This window comes from Schizosaccharomyces osmophilus, chromosome 1 (genome assembly GCF_027921745.1).
Source record: "Schizosaccharomyces osmophilus chromosome 1, complete sequence".
Lineage (NCBI taxonomy): Eukaryota > Fungi > Ascomycota > Schizosaccharomycetes > Schizosaccharomycetales > Schizosaccharomycetaceae > Schizosaccharomyces > Schizosaccharomyces osmophilus.
Genome location: NC_079238.1, coordinates 519,840 through 542,779, shown reverse-complemented (window position 1 = coordinate 542,779; position 22,940 = coordinate 519,840). Strand labels below are relative to the sequence as shown.

Genomic DNA, 22,940 nt, shown 5'->3' with positions numbered 1-22,940 from the left:
TACTTGAACTTATTCTGGTTTCGGCCAATTCTACTCATTTCACTTGTATCGCCTTTAAGACACTCTTTTTCCTTTTCGTTTAGTGCTTATTTTTCTACGCAAGTCCTTTTCCGGGTGCAACCATGGAGGATAGATTTGACGTTTGAACAGAAACGCAGCGATGTTATTAACATCCATTTATGATGAAGGATTACCTTCTTTATGTTCTTTTTTATTAACTAAATTAAAGGTACATAATCTTTGATGGATCTTTGCGCATCGCTTTGATTCTCTTATATATGGATTCGTATTACGAAATACCCAACTCATCCCAAATCCACCAAGTCCCAATATATCAATTTTGATACGACAAAATGACAGAAGCAAAAATTGCACCTTCCTTGTTGTCCGGTAAGTTTATTAGAAACATAATATCCTGTCGAATCCGTCGTTTTTTCCTACCTGCCGCATAGTCAGATGAGAAGGTCTTGCTAACAATGATTAGGTGACTTTGCCAACCTTGAACATGAAGTCGGTCGCATGTTGCATTACGGTAGCGACTGGCTTCACGTTGATATCATGGACTCTCAGTTTGTTCCTTCTCTCACGATTGGACCCATCGTCGTCAAAGCAATGCGTAGCCATTTCACCCAGGAGAAGGCTTTCTTTGATTGCCATCTTATGGTTATGAACCCCGAAAAATGGGTAGATGAATTCGCGGATGCTGGTGCCAACATGTTTTGCTTTCACTATGAAGCTACTGAAAAGCATATGGAAATTATTAACCGGGCCCACGAAAGAGGTATGCTCGTAAGTTGTGCCGTAAAGCCCGACACCCCCGTTGAAGTACTTGATCCTTTGGTGCAGCATCTTGACATGGCTTTGATTATGACTGTGGAGCCTGGTAAGGGTGGTCAAAGCTTCCGTAGTGAATGTTTGCCCAAGGTGAAGTATTTGCGTACGCGTCACCCTAATTTAGACATCGAAGTAGATGGTGGACTTTCTCCTAAAACTGTGGACGCTGCCTCAGATGCAGGTGCAAATGTCATTGTTGCCGGTACTGCTGTATTCAAAGCAGAGAACCCTACTCAAGTGATTTCTGAGCTTCGCAACTCTGTTTTGAAGGCTCAAGAAATCAAGCCTTGGGCGAAAAAATAGTCGGGTTACTCACGATTTGATTTACGTTATGTGTTGTTGAGTGATTTGATTGCCTATTTCAGGTTCTTTGAAATGTTTTAAAATAAAATTGTGTCTTGGCATACGATACTTATAATTTTGCAGAAAATGTTTTTGTTTTTTTGTTTTTAATCAAAATGAGACAGCAAGTGGAAACAGGTGATTATGAAATGTAAAATAGCTAAAAGTCTTACTTTGAGGAAGAATAATTACCAAAAAATTAAACGATTATTTCATTGACCAAAAAATAGTGGTTTGAATTAAACTTGAATGAAAGAAGGAGGTCCAATGTCAAAAGTTCCAAACTAACATGAACTTAATTGCTCAAAGAATCTATAACGGCATCGGTAATTTCGCTCGTAGTAGACTTACCACCTAAATCAGGAGTAAGAATCTTTCCTTGGCCCAAAACCTTGTCGACAGCATTTACGATATCAGCAGCGGCCTGTTGGTGGCCCATAAATTCAAGCATCAAAGCGACAGAACGGAATGTAGCGACGGGGTTAGCGATACCACGACCAGCAATGTCTGGAGCACTACCATGAACAGGTTCAGACATAACAAAATCATCTCCAACATTGGCAGAAGGAACTAAACCAAGAGAGCCGATGAGAGAAGCAGCACCATCAGAGAGAATATCACCGTAGAGATTGGGAGCAACAACAACGTCAAAGCATTGAGGCTCACGGAAAAGGCGATATACCATAGAGTCGACGATTTGCTCATCCATGGCTATGGAGGAATAAGAGGGGTTAAGAGAGCGAGCATGTCTGCAAGACTCGCGGAAGAGACCATCAGTAACGGACATTACGTTGGATTTGTGGATAATCGTTACCAAAGGATTCTTGTGAATCGAAGCAGCACCAGAGGCACGAAGAGCTTGACGGGACTTTGCAATTTCAAAAGCCATTTTGCCAATTTTAACAGATGCTTCTTCGCTGATACGACGAGTGGCTTCAGCTACACGCTTACCAGGAGTCGTTACGACCATACGTTCTTCCTTAACGTATAAACATTCGGTGTTTTCACGAACAATCACAAGGTCTATAGGCTTGCCTTGAGCTCCATCAAGAGATTTAACGGGGCGAACATTGGCATATAAACCCATCTTTTTACGCAAAGCGACAATAGGAGAAGAGTAGCCCTCAACCTTGTGGGAAGGACTTTGAACAGCACCAAAAAGAGCAGCGTTGCATTCTTTTTTCAATTTTTCTAAAGTGATATCGGGAAGAGCTTTACCAGTACGTTCAAAGGTACCCCAGCCAGCATCCAAGTTGACAAAATCGAAGTGAAGTTTGTGTTTGGATGGAAGATTTTCTACTAAGCGGCGAGCTGCAGGAACTACTTCTCTGCCAATTCCATCTGCTGGGATAAGACCCAAAACGACATTACGAACTGAAGTCATTCTTCCAAGAGTTCAATAATTGAAAAAGACAGGAGTCAACTGACGGTAAATATTTGATCTCTGATCAACTTTGATATAAGAAATGGCAGCGTGTTATTATGAAACTCATTATGGTAGTCAAGTGCTCTTTTCTAAAAATTGCTTATAATGTATATTGCTTGAAGGCGTTATTAAATACAATTGAGCAAATTAAAAAGGTCAGTAGTTATGACTCTAAAAGAAGCTTGAAACTTGCAAGGCATATCATCGATTTTATTGCATACAAAAAGTTGTTTTACTAAACAACTTTTACATAGTAACTAGGAAAAATACTTTTGTGGCCCTTGCCATTATAGAAAACCTACAGACTAAGTATACAAGATATTACAAGCAGACGGGATGTGCCTTCCTTAAATTGACCTTATATTAAAAAAGATATATCTTAAAACTTGCCGAATTGCTTGGATCCTTCAGTGTGTTTGACAACACGGAGGACGTTGAAGCGAACGGTCTTACTCAAGGGACGGCATTGACCAACAGTAACGACATCACCCTCGTTGATACGGAAGGCAGGAGAGACGTGGGCAGCAACGTTCTTGTGACGCTTCTCGTAACGGTTGTACTTGGGGATGAAGTGCAAGTATTCACGACGAATGATGATGGTACGGTGCATCTTGGTGGAAACGACGGTACCAGTCAAGATACGGCCACGGATGGAAACTTCACCAACGAAGGGGCACTTCTTGTCAATGTATTGACCATAGATAGCCTCAGTAGGGGTCTTGAAACCCAAACCGACATCCTTGTACCAACGGCGACCGGCACCCTTCTTGGCATTTTGGAAAATGTGAGGCTGCTTTTGATAAGCACGCTCGCTTTGCACGACAAGTTCAGTGGCCATCCTGTGTTGCTGAAGATAAAATTCACCGTTGAAGAGAATTAACACCAAAACTTTTACATGTGACTGTTTTGTATTAGGGTAGGGTTGCGGTCAAAAAACCTCGTTACGAAAATACATTTCCTTCATGGAAGTAATAAAATATTAGTGTTCTCAATTCTCAGCTTTGTAGGAAATCTTAGTTTATGCTTACTACATTGTTATTACTTTGTACACATAAATTGTAATGCTTTTCGCAAAAAAAATTTGTTACTATAGGAATGATCTTTATAAAGCAACAATATTCGACACTGTCTTCTTCCTGTCAAGGCATAGGAAAATCAAGAGTGAATAGAAGGAACGCAAAAAGGTTAGGTTGCACATAAAGAGAAGAAAAAAAAAAAAGTAAAAGAAAGAAAGGAACGAAAGACTCAAAAGGAGTAATGCACAATGCATGGCTATAACATGGGGGGAGCTCTTATATGTTAACCCAAGACCATAGATAAGTAAAGTAAAAAATAAAAAGAATGAATGAATAAAACATTCCGGCTTTGCGCTACTCCTCAAAAACGCACGTTTTCTGTGCAAATAACCTCGAAGAGCATATTCGAAAAAAAATTCGATAAATGAGTGTTGTTATATACGTTAAAAGAAGAAAGATATTTTTATAACGGAATTACCAAAGAATGAATAAGATTGGCTTCATTAGGATACGATTATATAGCCAATACTACCAATAGCAATAAAAGTTAAACCTAACCACCAGATTGTGGTAGTATGCTTCTCGGCAAGGGTTGCGGCTAACCTTGATAGCCAACGCTTTTGCTGGAGTTGGCTAGTATCGGTAACACCGGAAAACGAAAAGGGAAGCATCTTGGGGGGACGATACACAAGATACATAGGTTGCTTGGGTGTACCATCCCATTCAAAAAGTTCAAGCTTATAGCGACCGTGATACTTATCGATGCTTACAGAGTATTCCTTCATGACTTCATCTTGGGTGTAACGAGTGTAAGATGAATAATTTTTAAAGTTGCAAGGGTCACTTTGAAGCTGACGTCCGTCACCTCTAATGGGTGAAAGGATTATAGACTTTGAGTCATTAATGGTGTAAGAACCATGCTGCCATTGCAAAAATGCCTTTGGGCAGTGAGGAAAAGTAGCATTTGGTTTGATAATGTATAATGCTTCTTCAAAGTGACCATCATCCGTAAAGCTGTAACTAATACCAGGAAGGTCAGGTTCGAAAAAGTCCTCGTTCATTGGATCGAAGAAGTCCTAGAATTTCAAGTGTTAGCATTCTCGTACGAAATATGATGATAAAATCAATACATACAGGACCAGTCATTACTGTTTGTGATTTGGAACTCCAAGAGCCGACAATATCTGGATCCGAAACGTCTGCATATGTCAACTTGGCGATCCAAAGAAAGCTGCAAAAGAAAATGGAAAGAGGAAAAATCATTTTCAAGTACTTAGAGAAGGGATAAAGCCTAAGTAGAATGGAATAATCCCTTCAATTCTTTGTGGGTGGTGTTGGTTGGTGTAGAGAGAGAGGCTTGAAGCACATACAGACGAAAACATCGAGTCGCATAACGAGGCAGGTATTATGTGGTATAGTAATAATTCGTGATTGTATTACTATATAGAATACTTGGAAAGCAATTCAAAATGCGTTACGAGATGAATGGATTGATCGTCTAATTTTTGGGTAGGTAGCTCTAATTGCAAATCTATTAAATATTTTGTTATCAAAATCATATCGGTACGATAGTCAACGAAGATTTCTAGTATACATACAAGGGCTCTTTTAAACGTTTCCGTGAACCAGTACAGCACAATCACCGATTTTGTTGATTTGATTGGGATGGTACTTGATAAGCAGGCATCGGTGGCATACCAGGAACAGAAACGGTAGATGGTGGGGCATTCATCATCATTCCAGGAGGAGGAGGAGGAGGTATCATAGCAGAACCGATAGGGTTAAAGGGCATGTTCATCATGGGCGCCATGTTTGGCATTGGGGGGAATACCTGTGGACTTGCGAATGGCATTGCGCCAGGAAGGGGAACGCTAGGTGCAGTTGCATTAGCTCCCATAACGGGAATAGGAGGAATGGCAGTGGGTGCGACGTTGGGAGTAGCTGAACCAGAGGAAGCAGCAGTGGAAGAAGGATCAGCAGGAGTGAACCCAGGGGGAAGTGTAGATTGTGGAGTAATTGCAACTTTGTTTTTCTTGGCGGCAGCAGCCAACTTTCTTTCAGCCAGGTCACCATGTCGTTCACCTTTTCCTTCTCGTTTATATGCATAAGAAACGGTGATGGGTTTGTTCATTAAAAATTGGTTGTTCATTGCTTCAATGGCGGCATCCGCGGTCTCAAAACTATCAAAGTTCACAAATCCAAAACCTTTTGAGCGACCACTATCATCACGAACAACTTGTGGTGTTTTGATTAATTGACCCAAAGCAGAAAAGGTATCATATAAAACGCGCTCATCGACCAGAGGATCCAAATTACCAATAAAGAGGTTGGCACCTACCAAGCTTCCTGTATTTCTATCTTGACTCGATTTATTCACCCGCAGTGGCTTTCCATATATCTTGATTTGATTGAAAATTTGGCACGCATATTCAGCATCTTGTTCGTTTACGAACTCACAGAAACCAAACCCATTATGGCTGTTTCGGACGCGATCTCTTGGGATATGAATATTCCCTGACGGTTAGTAAACAAATTATGAAGTTTATAAATCAATTCATTTCACGTACCAACAGGACCAGCTTGCAAACACAGCTCAAATAGAATTGAATCGGTCACGCGCTCATCTAAATTTCCCAAGTATACAGTTGCTTCTTGATTCTTTTCCTCTCGAGCAGCCATGAATAACCTTTATGTCGTTCAATTCCCTACTTTTCTAGGTGTTTGCTGAGATTTCGCCTTCTGCTAGTCAAGGAGTATGTAAATAGCGAGGCCTTGCATAGTTCACATTTATAACTTACCGTATAGCGTTGTGGTTTGTTAAGTCATATGTAAACATTAATTTAGTAATAATTAACATAGTAAACAAATGTCAAAATCAAAAGAGATGGAGAAATAAGGCAAATAAATTTCATTGAACTCTTTTTATTCTTCTTTTCTTCATCTCTTTTGGATTTTGTTGCTAGGTGGCTTTTTTTGGAGAAACTTCCGTTATTACAATTAAGTAGTAAAGCAAATGGTATTACCAGAAAAAGTCCACCAACCCATCAGACATCTACTTATTTATTTATTTAAAAGATAAGAAAAGAAAACTAGTTCACGAACTTTTCAACCGAAAATGTGTGCATTCAGCTGTTTGTTTACAGTACTCAGTACTCTTCTTCCCAGAGCCTCTGACATTCACACTAAAAGCGGCTCCTTTCAAACACATAAAAAACATAAGCTAATGAATACGTAAAAGAAATTGGACGATATCGAAACAATAAATCACTTACAAACTTCAATAATTCCACTTACCACCTGAAGTAACAGTCATATTGTTACCCACGAGCGACATTTGATACTGAATGCAAACACGCAGAATTTTTCTTTTACAGCTAAACTCTTTTATATCCTTCTTACAAGCTTACGAAAAGCCTAAATGTATGAAAAATAAATAATTAGGAGCAAATTGATTAATTTGCTTGATAAAGAAGAAGTTCGATTGCACCAGACCATTTCAAGGTTTTGTGTATGTTTGTAACGAATACAAAACTCGGATTTGGACGGATTGTATGTTAATAAGAGAACAATTATTGACTTGATTATAAAATTCTTTTCATTAGCACGTTCATGGTGACTTTATGGTTAATTTATATATGTTATTGTTTGAATAAAGAATCAACCTATCAACTTAAGAATGATTACTACAGTTGAAAAAGAACCTGTTCCTCGAAAACGAAGAGTGATTAGTCAGGTTGCTCAAGCTTGCCTTCGATGTCGGCAAAAGAAAGTTAAGTGTTCAGGTGAAAAGCCCGCCTGCCAAGCTTGTTTGAATAATAATGTGGAATGCGTCTGGCCTGATCGACCCAACATGAGAGGGAAGCGTTCGTCTCCATCATTCACAAATCATTTGTCCACAAAAGTTGGCAGCATAACTGGCCAACAACATACACACCCAGAATTGGATACTATAAATTTACAGATACCATCGTATTTCCCTGTTCACTCATTTTCTAACACGGTCTCTCCATCGTCTGCTGAATCGATGGAATTTCCTTTACCAATCACAAGTTTAGAGGATCAGCAAAAGCAGCTAAAAATACCTTCCAACCGGAAATTGTTACAGATGTGGGAAATCTTCCTGAAAACATCGTATACTGAACTTTACGGCATATTTAATAAACCCAGCATAACTTCCCAGATATCGAAAGGTACTGTTCACCCATTATTAGCTCTTTGCATTTGCGCTCATGCTGCCAGGTTTTCTCAAGAAGAAATCAATACTTTCAAGTCCCCTTCTGCTGCCTCCGAATATTATGCAAAAAATGCATTCTCTTTGCTCTCGTTTCAACTTCAAGACATTTCGTTAATTAACATATCCGCATTGCTAATGCTTTGCCTGATTGAACTGGGTGCTGGCCGAAGCCCTAAAGCATGGCTACTGTTAGGAATGGCTTTACGGATGGCAGATTCGTTGGATTTGGGCAATGATTTTAGCGAAGACTCTTTCTCCAGCTTACCTGATATGTTTAATTGGGCTGAAGGTGAGCAGCGGCGAAGAACATATTGGTCTTGTTTTATGATTGAGCGACTTCTCGCTACGGGGTTTATGGCTCCTTCCAAACTTCGAACTATTTCCCTCAATCCTAACAAAACTTCAATTCAGCTTCCTTGCCCTGAGGCTAACTTTTGCTTTTCTCAGCCGGTTGTAACAGAATTTTTCGATGGATCCATCCCTCAAAACACTTTTGAAGGCCAATCTCCAAACGCTACTTCTACAAGTACAGCAAGCGACTTTTTGAGTTTTACAATGGGCAGTCTTATCCGTTTGTCCGATATATGGAGTGATATTTCCCGATGGGTGCTTCGTGGTGGATATTCGCAAGATATTGTGCCCCCTTGGATGCCACAATCTTTATTTCAACAAAAGTTAGCGGTCTTAGAAAATTGGTCAAAAAACCTTTCTCCCCGATTGAGCTTGACGGACGAAAATTACAGTATATATAGTGCTCCTGGTGATTGTTCTGGTGGTTGTTTTATCTTTATGCATATATTGTTCCATGTAACAAATGTTTATCTATTAAGAAATGCCTTAGACTTGTTTCCAACGAATGTACAAAAATCAGATTTGTTTGCATCTGTATCCGAACGATATGGACAAGCTGTACCTACCTCTTGGATAGAGACGATTTTGACCCGTGTTATAAATTCTGCAAATATAATAACGAGACTTTCAATAGAACCTCTGAATTATGCGATGACTCCGTTTTTTGGTTTTTCAGTTTTGACGGCTTCTACTATCCATATGCTTAATAAGTTTTGCATACAAAATGCCAATAACGAATTTCTTGATGCGTTGCAGTTTAGTCGAATCGATTACTTAATTTTACGTGAACGTTCTAAATACTGGACTTTCAATAAGGGAATGCTGCAAACTTTTAAGATGATGTATAACTACTACCGCTTCCACTATGTTGAAAAGCAGCCGTTCGTCAAATATAGAATTCCAGGGTTTCCTGCTTCCATTCTGGAATACGGGACAACAATGGAAGATTCAAATTCCCCTTTAAACCGAGAATTCCCGTTTTCAAGGAACTACTTAATGTCTTCCAACGAATTTGTAGACTTGAGAACTGATTTAGACGGAGACAGTAGCATTAGAAGTCAAGATGTTTCTGCAGATTTTGACACTGCTACGGAGAGTGAACTGTTTATAACTCATAACGACTTGCCAGTTGAATAAGTTCAATGGTGGATTAATTTATATAATACCGAAGAAAGATCCAACTTGTTTGAACTCGGTCGAGTCAGATTCTTTCCCTAATACTTAGTGGTATAATTATTTGTACATAATCTTTGGTTTAATTCTAATAATACTTGTTTATTTTTTTCTGGTTATCAAATTATATATATGACGGTGGAAATAAAACTGCTATGATAAGACGAAGTACTCATACTAATTAGCTTACAAAAGTCATACTTGCTTGCACTCTGTTTTCATAAAAAAACGAATATTTTCATAAACAAAACTTCATCATAAAAAGTGAATCATATCTAATGATCTTCATACAACAAGAGATCACGGTTTAAGTGCTCCGGTGCAATTGAAGGAACACCAGACAAATGCAAGGTCAACTCCAAGTCGCCAAGAAGACAACGAATTACATGACGAACACCTTTTGTGCCTGCAATACCGAGCCCGTAAATGTAAGGACGACCGATGAGTACCATTTTGGCACCAAGAGCAAGTGCTTTTACAATATCAGAGCCAGATCTTATACCGGAGTCGAAGAGAATTTCGAGTTTGTCCCCAACTGCGTCGACGATTTTTGGTAGCATTGTTAAAGAAGCCACACCACCATCTTGTTGACGACCTCCATGATTGGAGACAACGATACCGTCTACACCGAACTCAGCAGCCTTTTTTGCATCAGCAACGCTCTGGATACCTTTGAGAACAATAGGGCCATCCCAGTTCTCTCGAATGAACTTTAGGTCTTCCCAATCGTGAGAAAGTCCAGGGAATATAATGCCAGAAAATTCACGAGCAGCCTTGTGTAAATCTTCTTCGACCTCGACACCATGTTCCTGTTTGAAGCGCTTACGGAAAACGGGGTCGCTCAATCCTAAGGCAACGCCAATTTTGTCGGGCTTTAGGAAAGGATCATAACCATTGTCCATGTCGGAAGGGCGCCATCCCAATATGTATGTATCTAAGGTGACAACAAGAACTTTACAGTCAATACTCTTTGCACGCTTCAATAAACTAGCGGTGATGTCGTTGTTTTCGTTCGAAGGCCAGTAAAGCTGGTACCATCTTTCTCCAGGGCCGCTACTTTCGGCAATTTCTTCAAAGCTCATAGAAGCAGCGGTACTAATGACGTACGGGACATGTTCAAGAGTCGCTGCTTTACTGGAACCATGCTCACCTTCTGGATTAACAATCCGCTGAACACCAACAGGACCTAGAGCAATGGGGAAAGAATATTCTCTGCCAAAAAGTTTCGTACGTAAGTCTGGAAAATCGGACTTGACTAAACGATTGGGGATAATGGACCATCTTTTATAAGACTCGTGATTTTTATCGGTGGTCTCACGTGTTCCTGCAGAACCATAAACATAACCAGCGGCATCCTTGGACAAGCGTTCTATGGCTAACGGTTCCCACTTGCTAGGGTCAACGCTGATGCTGGGTCGCTCAAAGTTGAGACCATTATCATAAATTTCAGATTCGTAGCTTTTAGGCTCTGTGGCCTTGTACCAGCTATAATTACGATACATGATATGAATAGAACTTGAAACGCTTTCTTTCTATACCATTCAAATGGATATTCTTGATCCTAACTCCAGGAAAATATGACTAATCGTTGCTTATATACCAAAGAAAAATACGGGAATGAAAAGGGCAACAGCCGACGGAGCACTGAATGAAGTAGTGTTTTTGATGTATCAAACGGAACGGGAATGAAAAGAGCAACAGCCGACGGAGCACTGAATGAAGTAGCGTTTTTGATGTATTAAACGGAAGGAATTAAATTCTTTGCATGTTCTCACTTTTCTTTTGTTAATAAAGAAGAGCTCTATGTAAGTATTACATACACATAGTTTGTACGCTGCTACGAAACCATATGATGAAAGTCCACGTCCTATAATATTGTGATATAAGGCAACAATAACCGATCTTTTAGTGAAAAAGGAATTTCAAAAGACAAAAGTCACCTAAACGAACCACATATACGACACCTTGGGTTTTTTACGTTGACCACAAATATACCATGCGATATTTCGTAGAGTAGAAACGTTTTCTATATGTAGATATATTCCATTTCTTTCATTTCGGAAAACTGCATAAATAGTTTCGTTTCAATAAAGTCTTTCGTTTACTTGTTGCTTATTTTTTCCCATGACGAATGGACCAAGAATATTTCGACAACAGCAATCCTTGTCAAAGAATCAAATATGTTAGAGTTTTACAAAGAGTCGTAAGACCATACTAATTATATTATCTTGAACAATTCATCTTTGGTTTTAATTTCTTTCCTTCAATCTTCATCTGCAAAGTGCTTTATAGAGTGGAGTGACGAAATTGTTTGTGAAACCTTGTACAGTCTCTTCCGGCACTTGTTTGATGAATTCCGAATGAGCCTTGTCAGGATGAATGCAATTGTCATTGCAGGCAGTAAAGTCATTTGGTTCCCTTTTGATCTCACGGAACTCGTTCCCTGACCTCTGTTTTCATACTGAAAGAACAACGATCGTTTGATAATTTGCCTTCATCGAAGGCTTTGAACGCAGAAAGAAGCCTTCAAATTTGTTTCACCTAAAAACACAAGGCATGAAACTATAACCAATTTCTTTCAGTGCTCCATTGAACGAATTAAAGTGATGTCATTTTTGAGAATTAAATTAACGGGATAGTCGTAAAGAAGACTAGAGCAAGAAAAAAAAAAACAAACGAGCTTCCTGTTTGTACTTTGTTGTTTAACCCGAAGGAGGACTACAATGGCAGTTTAGAACAGAATGTTTGGATTTACATTGAGAAATTGAGAAATTTGAAGAAAAACAAACTACTGATTTCTCAGTGTGCTTTTTATTTTTCTCATCTTTCGTTTCATACTTTTGTACGAAACGTCGAAATATGACATCCTCACCTGAGAAACGTATGTAGGATAACGTACCCGTGTTATGTAAATTTATAGTGAAAGAAGGTATTTGATCATCAATGGTGACACCATAGCCCCAAGAATAGAATATACAAAGCGGCCAAAGAAACCAATATCACCGCATTCATTGAGAAATTTATCTGCCCATTCATTCTTGTTGTATTCTTCGCATTTAAAATGACAGGAAAAGCATTGTTGGTAGCTAGCAGCTATTACGGTCCCATCTATCCCGATGGTAGAAACACGGGTGTGCATTTCTCTGAACTTTTAACACCCTATGAAATTTTCCGCCAAGCTGGCTTGGAAGTCGATATTACATCTGAAAAGGGAACTTGCAAATTCGACGACGTTTCCGTCGATGAATCCAAATTACCAGCAGAAATAAAGAATGTGCTCCACGACAAGAGCAATGAATTTTGGACCGCCATAAACAAGATGAAGCGTGCAGCTGATGTGGATTATAGTCAATATAATATATTCTTTGTCGCTGGTGGTCATGCTGCACTTTTTGACTTACCAGGAGCGATTGATTTGCAAGCCGTTGCCGCACAAATTTACAAAAATGGAGGAGTTGTATCTGCAGTTTGCCATGGTCCTGTCATTCTTCCTTTTGTTGCTGACTTGACTCGTCCAAACGCATCTTCGATCGTTCAAGGTCGTAAAGTGACTGCCTTCAACAGGGCCGGAGAAGAAAGCATGAAGATATTGGATATTATGAAGGAAAAGCACCTGCAAACCATGAATGATCTTTTCAAGGATGCTGGTGCTCATTTCATTGACCCACCTTCTCCCACGGACGATTTTGTTCAAAGCGATTCTCGCGTCGTGACCGGTGTCAATCCTCAAAGCGCCGCTTCTACCGCCAAAGCCGCCCTCCAAGCTTCCAAGGCATGAAAATATGGGGGTTGTCCAATTGTAATAAAGATTTAGCGTAGACCTAAAAAAAAAAAGATAATGAACGAATGCTATGATATTTTTTCCTACTACTCAATTCGTAGGCTAGTGCCAGGAGGAATCGTATATCGCATGTTGTCGGTAGATGCACAAATCGCGTTTATTCTTTGTTATAGACGCGTTCTGTTGTAGATGGTAGGTAGTTAGCATACTTTACAAATAGAGAGTAACAAAAAGTACTGAAAGGGCATGATAACGTAAAAAGTCATGTGTCCTAGTGGAAGCGTTCGAACATGGACAGTTCCATCGAGATCATTGCAATTAGGCACACATTTCGACGACAAATTTTGCAATTGTATAAAAATCCAAGTTTTTCCTAGAGAGATGTTGGGAGAAGATGGAAGTGGAAAAGAGGGAATCTGGCGATGGGACCCTCTTCCCAAAGTTCGTCCTTATTTTCGTCTACTCCACATTTTGACCCCTCTTCTTAGATCATCGATCACTCGGAAGTGGTCAAAAAGCGGAGAAAAAGTGGAGAACAAGCTCCTGTTCTCCACTTTCCTTACAAACCATAAGTTAAGGCTTTAGCATGAAAACAAATCTGCGACTAAAAAAAATTTTAGCACTTGTGCGACGTTAAAATCAACGGTCTTCTCATTAAAAGACACAGAAAAGTTATTTTTCATTCAAATCCATGTTTGCTGGTTTTCCACTCATTCCCAACTCCCTTCCCGCCCATCTTCTTGGTTGTAAGCACTAAGAGGAAACCGCAATTTGAATGGCTTTCTCCGCAATTGGGAGGATACGTGGAGCCCATTTCATTCGTTCTTGCCGTTTCCTTGAAGCATATTGTCATACCATTTTGCTTTTACCGAACATCGCTCATGCTTGGGTAGTTCGAGATCTCTTTTCGATATGTCAACAAAAACCTAAATTGTTTGAGGATACCCTCCGGCCCGAAATCTCCGCTACAACATTCGTTCATAACTCCTCTATTTACATTCCACTTTTGGTCAATTCGGCCCTTCCTATGTCAAGAATGCTTGCATGAAGAAATTATGGTTTGTTTTAGTTGTCAAAATTACGTCTCTTATTTTCCATCATGCAATCGTCTTGGTTGGAAAAAAAATTTATAAATTCGGTCGATTTCCAATCACTTTTTCTCCATCCAGGCTTTGAGTATCAAACCGTCTCCAAAGTATTGGATTCAACTCGATTTCTTTGCAAACAAAATCAACTCTAACTTTCCGCTTTAACTTTGCTTTTGATTTCCAAGCGGGTTTTAGGTTCGCACTGACATTTGCCAATTTCAAAGTGATTGTTTACCATTCATCGTTTTGGTATTTACCTTGTTTTTCCTTGTCGTTTCTCCCTACTTTACTCTGTCGTTTTCCTTCTCCTTTCCTAACAAACTGCTGAACGATCCCTCTGTTACTTCAATATCATTTTAGTGTCCATTTGTGAGTAACACGATTCGATAATACGATCCCTCATTGGTTTTCTGTTTTTCTTCATTCTATCGTTAAGAAAGATGCAGCTCCCTTTAAAGTTTTTTTTTGGATCCATCTTTTTTTTCTACCTCTCCTCTCTTCCGTTTGTCTCGCTGGCGGATGACTCTGCAAGTTCCACTAGTTTTAGTTATCGTGTAGAGCCAACTCCCATTCCTCCCCAACAGGGAATTCCACAGCGATTATCGGTGTATGAAGCATATCGAGGAGGCGATTGTCATGGATATCGTGCCAAAGAAATCTCGTCCACCGAGCAGGGTGTCATAGGTTCCTTGGAACTTATCGGTTCCCCTTGTTATGCTTATGGTACTGATTATAAAAAATTGTTTTTAAATGTCACTTATGAGACAGAAGAACGTATTCATGTCTCAATTCGAGACATAAACAGCACTCAATTTCAATTTAGCAGCCGTCATGATGTTTGGGATGCTCCTCTTTATCATCCTTCCTCTGTCAACCAATTCAACGTCCACTATAACTTTTCCTTCAATGCCGATCCTTTTGAATTTTGGATTACCAGAAAATCCGACGGAGAAGTCTTATTTGACACAAGAGGCCATCCTTTAATCTTTGAAGATCAGTACATTGAGCTTACCACCAACATGGTTGAAGACTACAATATCTACGGTCTTGCTGAAACCATACATGGTTTACGCTTGGGAAATAATCTCACTCGTACTTTCTGGGCCAACGACGAAGCTTCTCCTCTTGACCAGAACATGTATGGAACTCATCCGTTTTACCTCGAGCAAAGATACAATCCCGTCAATGATTCCAGCACTCAACAACAAAAGCATACTTCTTCCTCCCACGGCGTGCTAATGCTTACCGCCAACGGCATGGATGTCGTACTGCGTCCAAAGTATCTCCAATATCGAATGATCGGTGGTATTATCGACCTCTATGTTTATTCCGGTAGTAAAAAGCCACAAAATACGATTACTCAGTTCATTGAATCCGTTGGATTTCCTCAAATGCAACAGTACTGGACTCTGGGCTTTCACATGTGCCGTTGGGGTTACGAAAACATTGATGAAATTATTCAAGTCCGAGAGAACATGCGCAAATTTGATATTCCCATTGAAACCTTCTGGAGCGATATCGATTATATGCACAACATGCGTGATTTTACAGTTGATCCCATATCTTATCCCCGTGAACAAATGATTGATTTCTTCCATGATATCGAGCTTGCTCATCAGCACTTTGTTCCCATAGTTGATGCAGCTGTTTATGCCGCAAACCCATCCAATCGTTCTGACGATTCGTATGGACCATACTATGAGGGAATCGAGAAGGACGTCTTCCTCAAAAATCCTGATGGCAGCCTCTACATTGGAGAAGTATGGCCTGGATTTACTGTATTTCCCGACTTCACCAATCCTAGCGTTCAAGATTATTGGAAACACGGTATCCACAATATGTCCTATGCTTTAGGATCCAACTCTTCTGACTATATCCCTTTCAGCGGATTGTGGCTAGACATGAATGAGCCATCTTCCTACTGTGTTGGATCTTGTGGTTCTGAACTTGTAAACATGAACCCAGTACATGCTCCTTTTAAGCTTCCCGGTGAGCCAAATGATCTTACTTTGAATTATCCCGAGGGTTTTAACCTTACAAATGAAACTGAATATGCCTCTGCCAGCAGCGCATCCTTAAGCCAGTATTATGCCACTGCAACATCTTCTATGCAAGTTGTCTATCCAACAGCCGTTTCCGAAGGACAACAACCTAAATATGACATAAATCACCCTCCTTATGCTATTAATACAGAACAGGGAAACCACGATTTGGCCAACCACGGTGTCAGTCCCAACGCTACTCATCATGATGGAACTCTTCGTTACAACTTGTTCAACGTTTACGGATATGGAGAAATCAAAGTCACGCACAAGGCTCTGACTGATTTACAGCCGGAGGTTCGTCCATTCATTCTAAGTCGGTCGACTTTCTTAGGTTCTGGTGTGTATTCTGCACACTGGCTTGGAGATAATCATTCCAATTGGCCCAACATGTTTTTTTCAATCTCTGGAATGATGGTGTTCAACATGTTGGGTGTTCCCATGGTTGGCGCTGATGTTTGCGGCTTTCAAGATAATAGTGATGAAGAACTGTGCGCAAGGTGGATGGCCATGGGTGCTTTCTCACCTTTCTACAGAAACCATAATCAGCAAGGTAGTATCCGTCAAGAGCCATATTTATGGGCTTCTGTTGCTGAATCTTCACGCCGAGCTATGAATATTCGCTACTCCTTGTTGCCTTATTGGTACACTTTGTTTAGACAAGCTTCCTACGATGGAAGCACTCTTATCCGTCCTCTTTTCTTCGAGTTCCCCGATGAACCATCTTTAGCCGGAGCTGACCGTCAATTCATGGTTGGCGATTCCTTGTTGATTACTCCAGTTTTGGAACCCAACACAACCACAGTGAATGGTGTTTTCCCTGGTGATGAAGACACCGTCTGGTACGACTGGTACAACCATACTGCAATTGAGCACAAGCCTTATGAAAATAAGACAATGGATGCTCCTCTTGAACACATCAACGTTGCTGTTCGTGGCAGCAAGATTATCCCTATGCAGCAACCCGCATACACCACTGAAGAAACTCGTGAAAATCCATTCAACTTGCTTGTGGCCCTTGACAAACAAGGAACTGCTTATGGTAATGTGTACGCTGATGATGGTGTTTCTCTCACTCCCAATGCTACCTTATGGGTTGATTTCTCTGCCGAGTCCAACAAGTTGTCTAGTGCCTCTTTCGGTACCTACAACGTGCATGTACCATTGGCAAATGTCACAATCCTAGGTGTTTCATCTTCTCCTAAGCAAATTCAATTCAACAACAACAGCGTCAACTCTTTTACTTATTCGGACCGGACTCAAGAATTGGTGGTTACCAACTTGGACAAGTTCACTTCTGCCGGCGCCTTTGCAAGCAATTGGACTATAACATGGTAAGCCTTAACCACTTTCCCATCGTTTCATTTCATTTCTTTATTATACCTGTAATTTTTTGATTGTATAATTTAATATCTCATATTTCAATTTTCATCTTGAATGTGTTTATAATTTTTCGTTTCGTCTTCCTTGTAACACCATGATGCTAGCTGCGTTGTAGCGTGTTTATTCTCCAAATCCTCAAATTGCCTAGTTATTACATGGCCATGTTGCCTTATAAACTAGCGGTTATAAATGTAGGATTGAATAGACACGTTCCACTGAGGAATACAACTGTCATCAGCGATTTTAAACGACATCTAATGAAAGAAAGAGTAGAGTAACCGAAGGTCCTGTCGAAAGGAAGGCCTCGGTAGCTTATTCTGGGGTTTCGCAGAAAAATTTCAAGACCGCAAAAGTTAACGTCATCTGGTTCTTCATACTAATTGATGTGAATTTACATTTCCCGTTCACATGCTCGTAAAGAGAAAAAAGGAAAAGTAGAGATTTCATTTAATTTGAAGGATAATCTGGAAACGTTCATGAGGGAAAAGGCTAACCAGCAAAAAGTGGGTACTACAGGACCCGTAAGTGAAGATGCAGATTCAGCGCGAGAGTTTGAAAAAAGGATTCGAGAGTATGCAGACACACTGGAGGGGTTTGGGATTCGTGATCGAGTTACTGGATTTTGCGCACGAGGATTTAAAGTCTTTGGGAAATATAATGAACGTCTCACGATCACTTCTCTTCTGGATCAATTGATGTATCCCTTGAATGTTTTGTTTTCCAGAAAGCCTAAACGTAATACGGTTCCCTTGATAAAGGAATTTGACGCTGTATTAGACCCAGGTGCCTTTTTGTTAGTAATTGGTCATGAAGGATCAGGGTCTCATAATTTGCTCAAAGTTTTGAGTGGAGTAATCGAGAAGAATGAAATGTTGGAAGGAACGCTTAATTATAGCGGCTTGGATTATCGCACAATGCATAGTCAATATAAAACCGATCTAAGTTATCACGATGATGACCATTTATCATTTGCAACCATCAGTGTACGCCGTTTGTTGGAGTTTGTTTGCGCCTGTCGCCTTCCTGACGTGAAACATTATGATGTCTCTCGTGAGGAAACAATTAAAAGGATTTGTGAAATTATATGCGATGCGTTTGAACTGAATTCATTTTATAATCGTCGAATTTTCAAAGTTATAAGTGGAGGTGAACAGAAACGCATCAATATCGCAGAAACGATGTGTGCACGACCGTTATTTCAATGCTGGGACAATACTCTGCGTGAATTCGATTCGGTGACTGCTGCGCACATTCTTTCAAGAATTAAAATTATCTCCCATGTCTTTGGAATGACCTTGACTGCGGTTTCCAATCAGTTGTCCGATAAAATCCTTCGAATGTTTGATATGGTAACTGTTTTATATGAAGGTGAACAAATCTTTTACGGTCCCTCTTCCCGCGTGAAAGACTACTTTTTAGGTCTTGGTTTCATTCCGCAAAGTCACAGTACTATTGGTGAATTTGTCACTTCATTGTTCTATCCAGAGCTTCGAGTTGTTAATAAAAATCACAAAGGCTTTATACCATCTAACCCTGCTGAATTCCGTCAATGCTGGCTTCAAAGCAAGGATTATGCGCATCTAATATCAGCAATCGATCAGTATACGGAACACCATAGTGATGTTTCGGCTTTTCACACAAAGGATTCTTCCAATACGCCTATTGTCAAGTGGAAGCGCTTCTTCAATCGAATCCCCTCTGTCGTTCCTTACAGACTACAAGTATGGGCTTTTGCTAAAGTGACATACTTCCATTATCTCCACGATTATTCTTTTCACTTAACTTTTATTTTTTCTTATATATTTCAAGGGTTTATGCTTGGTTCTATTTTTTATCAAATTCAAGATTCATCCGGAACGCTTTATTCTCGAGCTAGCGTTCTCTCAGCTGCAATTATATTTACCGCTATTCAAACAATGTCTGAGGTAGACATTATATTTATGAAAAAATCTTTGTTTGCCAAACATCAAATCCAATGCTTATATCAACCATCGGCAACTTTATTTGGCTCGACCATAGTGGAATTCCCTCTTCGCTTGATATTTGTTGGGATGTTTGATATAATTGTTTACTTCTTAGTTGGTTTTCGAGTCAATGCTGGTGCTTTCTTTACCTTTTTTCTGTTTACCATTCTAATTACTTATTGTATGGCATCAATTTTTCGATTCGTCGCTTTACTCTCCCAAAGTGCAGAAATCGCAGCTTTTATAGGTGGCCTTGCCGCTATCTATTTTATTTCATTTTGCGGTTCTGTAATGCCAATTTCTTATATTGGATGGTGGTTCCGATGGCTTAGTTATGCGAATCCTATTCAGTATGGGTATGAATCTGTCATGTTGAATGAGTTCAAAAACAGAGTATTCAATTGTTCGGCGATAATACCAAATTTACGTTTCTCTCTTCTGAACAATATATGCCCTTCTCCGTCTAGTGTAGCTGGAATTCCTCATATCATAGGCATCACTTACTTGAATACCGTTTTTCAATATAAAAGCTCCTTTTTATGGAGGAATTGTGGTATAATTCTTGGGTTTTCGCTTTTTATTTTGCTGCTGTCTCTTTTGATAGCCAATTTTATTGTATATGATAAGACGCCTTTTGCCATTCCTGAGTTTCAGATGAGAAAATTATACACAACTATTCAAAGTTCATGGGCGAATAATACTAATGAAGAATTATTGAAACAGAATAAAGAACAAAAAATCCATAGGTCAATGGACGTCTCCACGTCTTTAAAAACGACGGACGAATTGTCGCTATGCTGGAAGAACCTATCCTTTTTCATTTTAGAAGGAGGAGTACAGAAAACTGTATTGAAAAATCTCAATGGTTTCATTAAGCCTGGACAATTAATGGCATTGATTGGTGAAAATAAGTCAGGTAAATCTGTATTTCTTAAAACACTGTCGCAACGTGGTGTATCGGGAATTGTTGAAGGAGAAGTGACTTTAAATGGGATAAAAAATCCAAAATATTTACGGAAAAGGATTGGCTACGTGCCGAACCATTTAATGTTTATTCCTCAGTATACTGTACGAGAAACCCTTCGACTACATGCTTCGCTTCGTCAAAGTGGTGGGGTATCCATGTCCGAGCGCTATGAGTATGTAGACAAGGTTATTGATTTTTTGGGTCTATATGATGTTGCTAAATTCATTGTTGGCGACATAGGTGGAGGCTTATCCTTATATCACAAAAGGCTGACAGTAATCGGAATTGAGTTAGTTGCAAGGCCGGGATCTGCTCTTCTTCTGGATGAACCCGTGTCAGGACTTGATAGTCAATCCGCTTGGATGCTTATGGCTACGCTTCGAAAACTAGCAAATGCAGGCCTGTCGATTATGTGTTCGACTTCACAACCTAGCTCGCGACTTCTTAATTTATTTCATTCAATAATGGTTCTTGATGGCTACGGTCGGACCGCTTACCTTGGTGACATAGGCAATTATGCTCAAACAGTGACAAAGTATTTCAAGAAACTTCATGGAAATGACGAAAATAGTGACAAAGATCCTGCTGACTATGCAATAAGATGTCTATATTACAGAAACGAAGGGGAAGAAATAGATTATGGAGCTGCTTGGGAATCGACGGACGCACATAAGCACCTTATCTCAGAACTCGACCATTTAAGGAGCAGCACAATAAGTGATGAAGAGGTACGTTCTGAAGAGGAGTTTTTGAGTAGCGCGTCCTACCAAACATTCAAGATTATGAAGCGGAATTTCACTCTTTATTGGAGGGACCCTACACTTCTGATTAGTCGGTTATTGTTCAATATTTTGGCTGGGTTACTTATTGGATTTGCGTTCTATAAACAAGGAAATGGAGTGCAGAGAACACAGAACAAAATGTTTTCTGCCTATATGTTAACGATTGCTTCTACTTCTTTTGTTAACGGGCTGATACCAAAATTTATTTATTTACGTGATGTTTACGAGTACCAGGAAGAAAACTCTGCAACTTATAGCCGCCCTGCTTTTATTTTTGCTTTTTTCATCACGGAAGCTGTCATAAATTGTAGTTTTGGAACACTGTTTTTCTTATGCTGGTACTACCCAAGCGGTTATTATTTGAGTGGTCACAATACGCCTTTTTACGGTGGTTACGCTTGGTTGATCATGATGGCTTTTGCTCTGTACTATACGACGTTTGGTATTGGCATTGCCACCATTTCTCCAAGTGTTGGTACTGCGTCCCTACTGAGCGGTACTGCTTTCGTGTTTGTACAGTATTTTAATGGCATGGTTCAATTACCTAGTCAGCTTATAGGCTTTTGGAAATGGATGAACGCCCTTAGTCCATATAAATACTTCCTTGAAGGGATGACTGGAAACAACTTGCATAATGTACCAATTGTCTGTGAACGTGGTGAATTATACATGGTTGACCCCCCTTCAGGATTTACCTGTGGACAATATTTTATGGATTATATAAATTCATCCGGTGCTGGCGCTGTTTATAACCCGGAAGCTATCACAAGCTGTGAGTTTTGTCCATACACAGTCGCAGATGAGGTTCTAGCCAATTTTGGGTATAGTTATCATCATCGATGGAGAAACTTTGGTATCCTTATAGGATATGCTGCCTTTAATCTTGGCTTTGCGATCCTTATATATGAGATTATTCGAAGATTACCCATTCATATACTCCTTAGTACAATCCTTCGGAAACGAGTCGCTCGTACTCGGAAGAAAAGCAAACAGTTAGAAAAGAAAGAAAGCTGAAATGACATAGTTTCTTGTGCTGTCTTGCGTTAGCAATTGTGATCCTGTATATGCATGAAAAATGTAGAGCTCTAAAAAAAGAGATAAATTCGGAATAATGACCTAGAAAGGATCATTGGTCCTTGCAAAACAGAGCTGAATGTTCATAACGACCTTTTTTTTTTTTTTTTTTTTTTGCTTTCATTTTTGAAGATATCTAAGACACATAAAATTAATAAACTGACCAATTATGGAATGGAGACAATCTTTGCACGTAAAAAGTAAGAAACCTAGTAAGTTTACATTTGAAAGTTTTGATCGTTCACACCCTTTGCGTACAAACCATTGAAAGAGACAAACAATTTTTAGTAACAATCGTTTCATTAATATCCTTTTTCATTTCATTTCATTTCCTTTTTTTATTTTTATTTGTGTATTTCCTTCTTTATTTACCGACAGTACGTTTCATTTTTAGTGTAATAAGCTTCGGTTAGTGCCTAAAAAAAATCTTTCGATCGACTTCTTCAGAGAGAATGGAAAGTTGTATTACTAATGACGATATAT

General features: G+C 39.6%; 10 protein-coding genes across 10 annotated transcripts; 5 read left to right on the top strand and 5 right to left on the bottom strand.

Moving 5' to 3' along the window:
* Nucleotides 1–353: 353 nt before the first annotated feature.
* rpe1 (ribulose phosphate 3-epimerase Rpe1) lies at nucleotides 354–1,137 on the top strand (the record flags this gene model as incomplete). The annotated part of the gene is made up of 2 exons (XM_056179043.1): nucleotides 354–390; nucleotides 485–1,137. 2 exons carry the CDS (start codon nucleotides 354–356, stop codon nucleotides 1,135–1,137), a joined length of 690 nt encoding a protein of 229 aa, XP_056035630.1.
* A 334-nt stretch (nucleotides 1,138–1,471) lies between these two features.
* On the bottom strand, nucleotides 1,472–2,560 carry lys12 (homoisocitrate dehydrogenase Lys12; the record flags this gene model as incomplete). Its single annotated transcript, XM_056179042.1, has 1 exon — nucleotides 1,472–2,560. One exon carries the CDS (start codon nucleotides 2,558–2,560, stop codon nucleotides 1,472–1,474), a length of 1,089 nt encoding a protein of 362 aa, XP_056035531.1.
* Nucleotides 2,561–2,981: 421 nt separating this feature from the next.
* rps1101 (40S ribosomal protein S11) lies at nucleotides 2,982–3,440 on the bottom strand (the record flags this gene model as incomplete). The annotated part of the gene is made up of 1 exon (XM_056179041.1): nucleotides 2,982–3,440. The coding sequence occupies one exon, from the start codon at nucleotides 3,438–3,440 to the stop codon at nucleotides 2,982–2,984; it is 459 nt and encodes a 152-aa protein (XP_056035532.1).
* Nucleotides 3,441–4,121: 681 nt separating this feature from the next.
* Nucleotides 4,122–4,881, bottom strand: rot1 (ER chaperone Rot1; the record flags this gene model as incomplete). The annotated part of the gene is made up of 2 exons (XM_056179040.1): nucleotides 4,122–4,694; nucleotides 4,753–4,881. The coding sequence occupies 2 exons, from the start codon at nucleotides 4,879–4,881 to the stop codon at nucleotides 4,122–4,124; spliced, it is 702 nt and encodes a 233-aa protein (XP_056035533.1).
* Nucleotides 4,882–5,257: 376 nt separating this feature from the next.
* Nucleotides 5,258–6,297, bottom strand: sap49 (U2 snRNP-associated RNA-binding protein Sap49; the record flags this gene model as incomplete). The annotated part of the gene is made up of 2 exons (XM_056179039.1): nucleotides 5,258–6,132; nucleotides 6,186–6,297. The coding sequence occupies 2 exons, from the start codon at nucleotides 6,295–6,297 to the stop codon at nucleotides 5,258–5,260; spliced, it is 987 nt and encodes a 328-aa protein (XP_056035534.1).
* A 997-nt stretch (nucleotides 6,298–7,294) lies between these two features.
* Nucleotides 7,295–9,340, top strand: mca1 (DNA-binding transcription factor, zf-fungal binuclear cluster type Mca1; the record flags this gene model as incomplete). The annotated part of the gene is made up of 1 exon (XM_056179038.1): nucleotides 7,295–9,340. The coding sequence occupies one exon, from the start codon at nucleotides 7,295–7,297 to the stop codon at nucleotides 9,338–9,340; it is 2,046 nt and encodes a 681-aa protein (XP_056035535.1).
* A 311-nt stretch (nucleotides 9,341–9,651) lies between these two features.
* SOMG_00242 (FMN-dependent alpha-hydroxy acid dehydrogenase) lies at nucleotides 9,652–10,878 on the bottom strand (the record flags this gene model as incomplete). The annotated part of the gene is made up of 1 exon (XM_056179037.1): nucleotides 9,652–10,878. The coding sequence occupies one exon, from the start codon at nucleotides 10,876–10,878 to the stop codon at nucleotides 9,652–9,654; it is 1,227 nt and encodes a 408-aa protein (XP_056035536.1).
* Nucleotides 10,879–12,437: 1,559 nt separating this feature from the next.
* SOMG_00241 (glyoxylase III Hsp3102) lies at nucleotides 12,438–13,154 on the top strand (the record flags this gene model as incomplete). Its single annotated transcript, XM_056179036.1, has 1 exon — nucleotides 12,438–13,154. One exon carries the CDS (start codon nucleotides 12,438–12,440, stop codon nucleotides 13,152–13,154), a length of 717 nt encoding a protein of 238 aa, XP_056035625.1.
* Nucleotides 13,155–14,685: 1,531 nt separating this feature from the next.
* agl1 (maltose alpha-glucosidase Agl1) lies at nucleotides 14,686–17,625 on the top strand (the record flags this gene model as incomplete). Its single annotated transcript, XM_056179035.1, has 1 exon — nucleotides 14,686–17,625. One exon carries the CDS (start codon nucleotides 14,686–14,688, stop codon nucleotides 17,623–17,625), a length of 2,940 nt encoding a protein of 979 aa, XP_056035626.1.
* A 959-nt stretch (nucleotides 17,626–18,584) lies between these two features.
* Nucleotides 18,585–22,397, top strand: pdr1 (ABC transmembrane transporter Pdr1; the record flags this gene model as incomplete). The annotated part of the gene is made up of 1 exon (XM_056179034.1): nucleotides 18,585–22,397. One exon carries the CDS (start codon nucleotides 18,585–18,587, stop codon nucleotides 22,395–22,397), a length of 3,813 nt encoding a protein of 1,270 aa, XP_056035456.1.
* Between the last annotated feature and the right edge of the window lie 543 nt (nucleotides 22,398–22,940).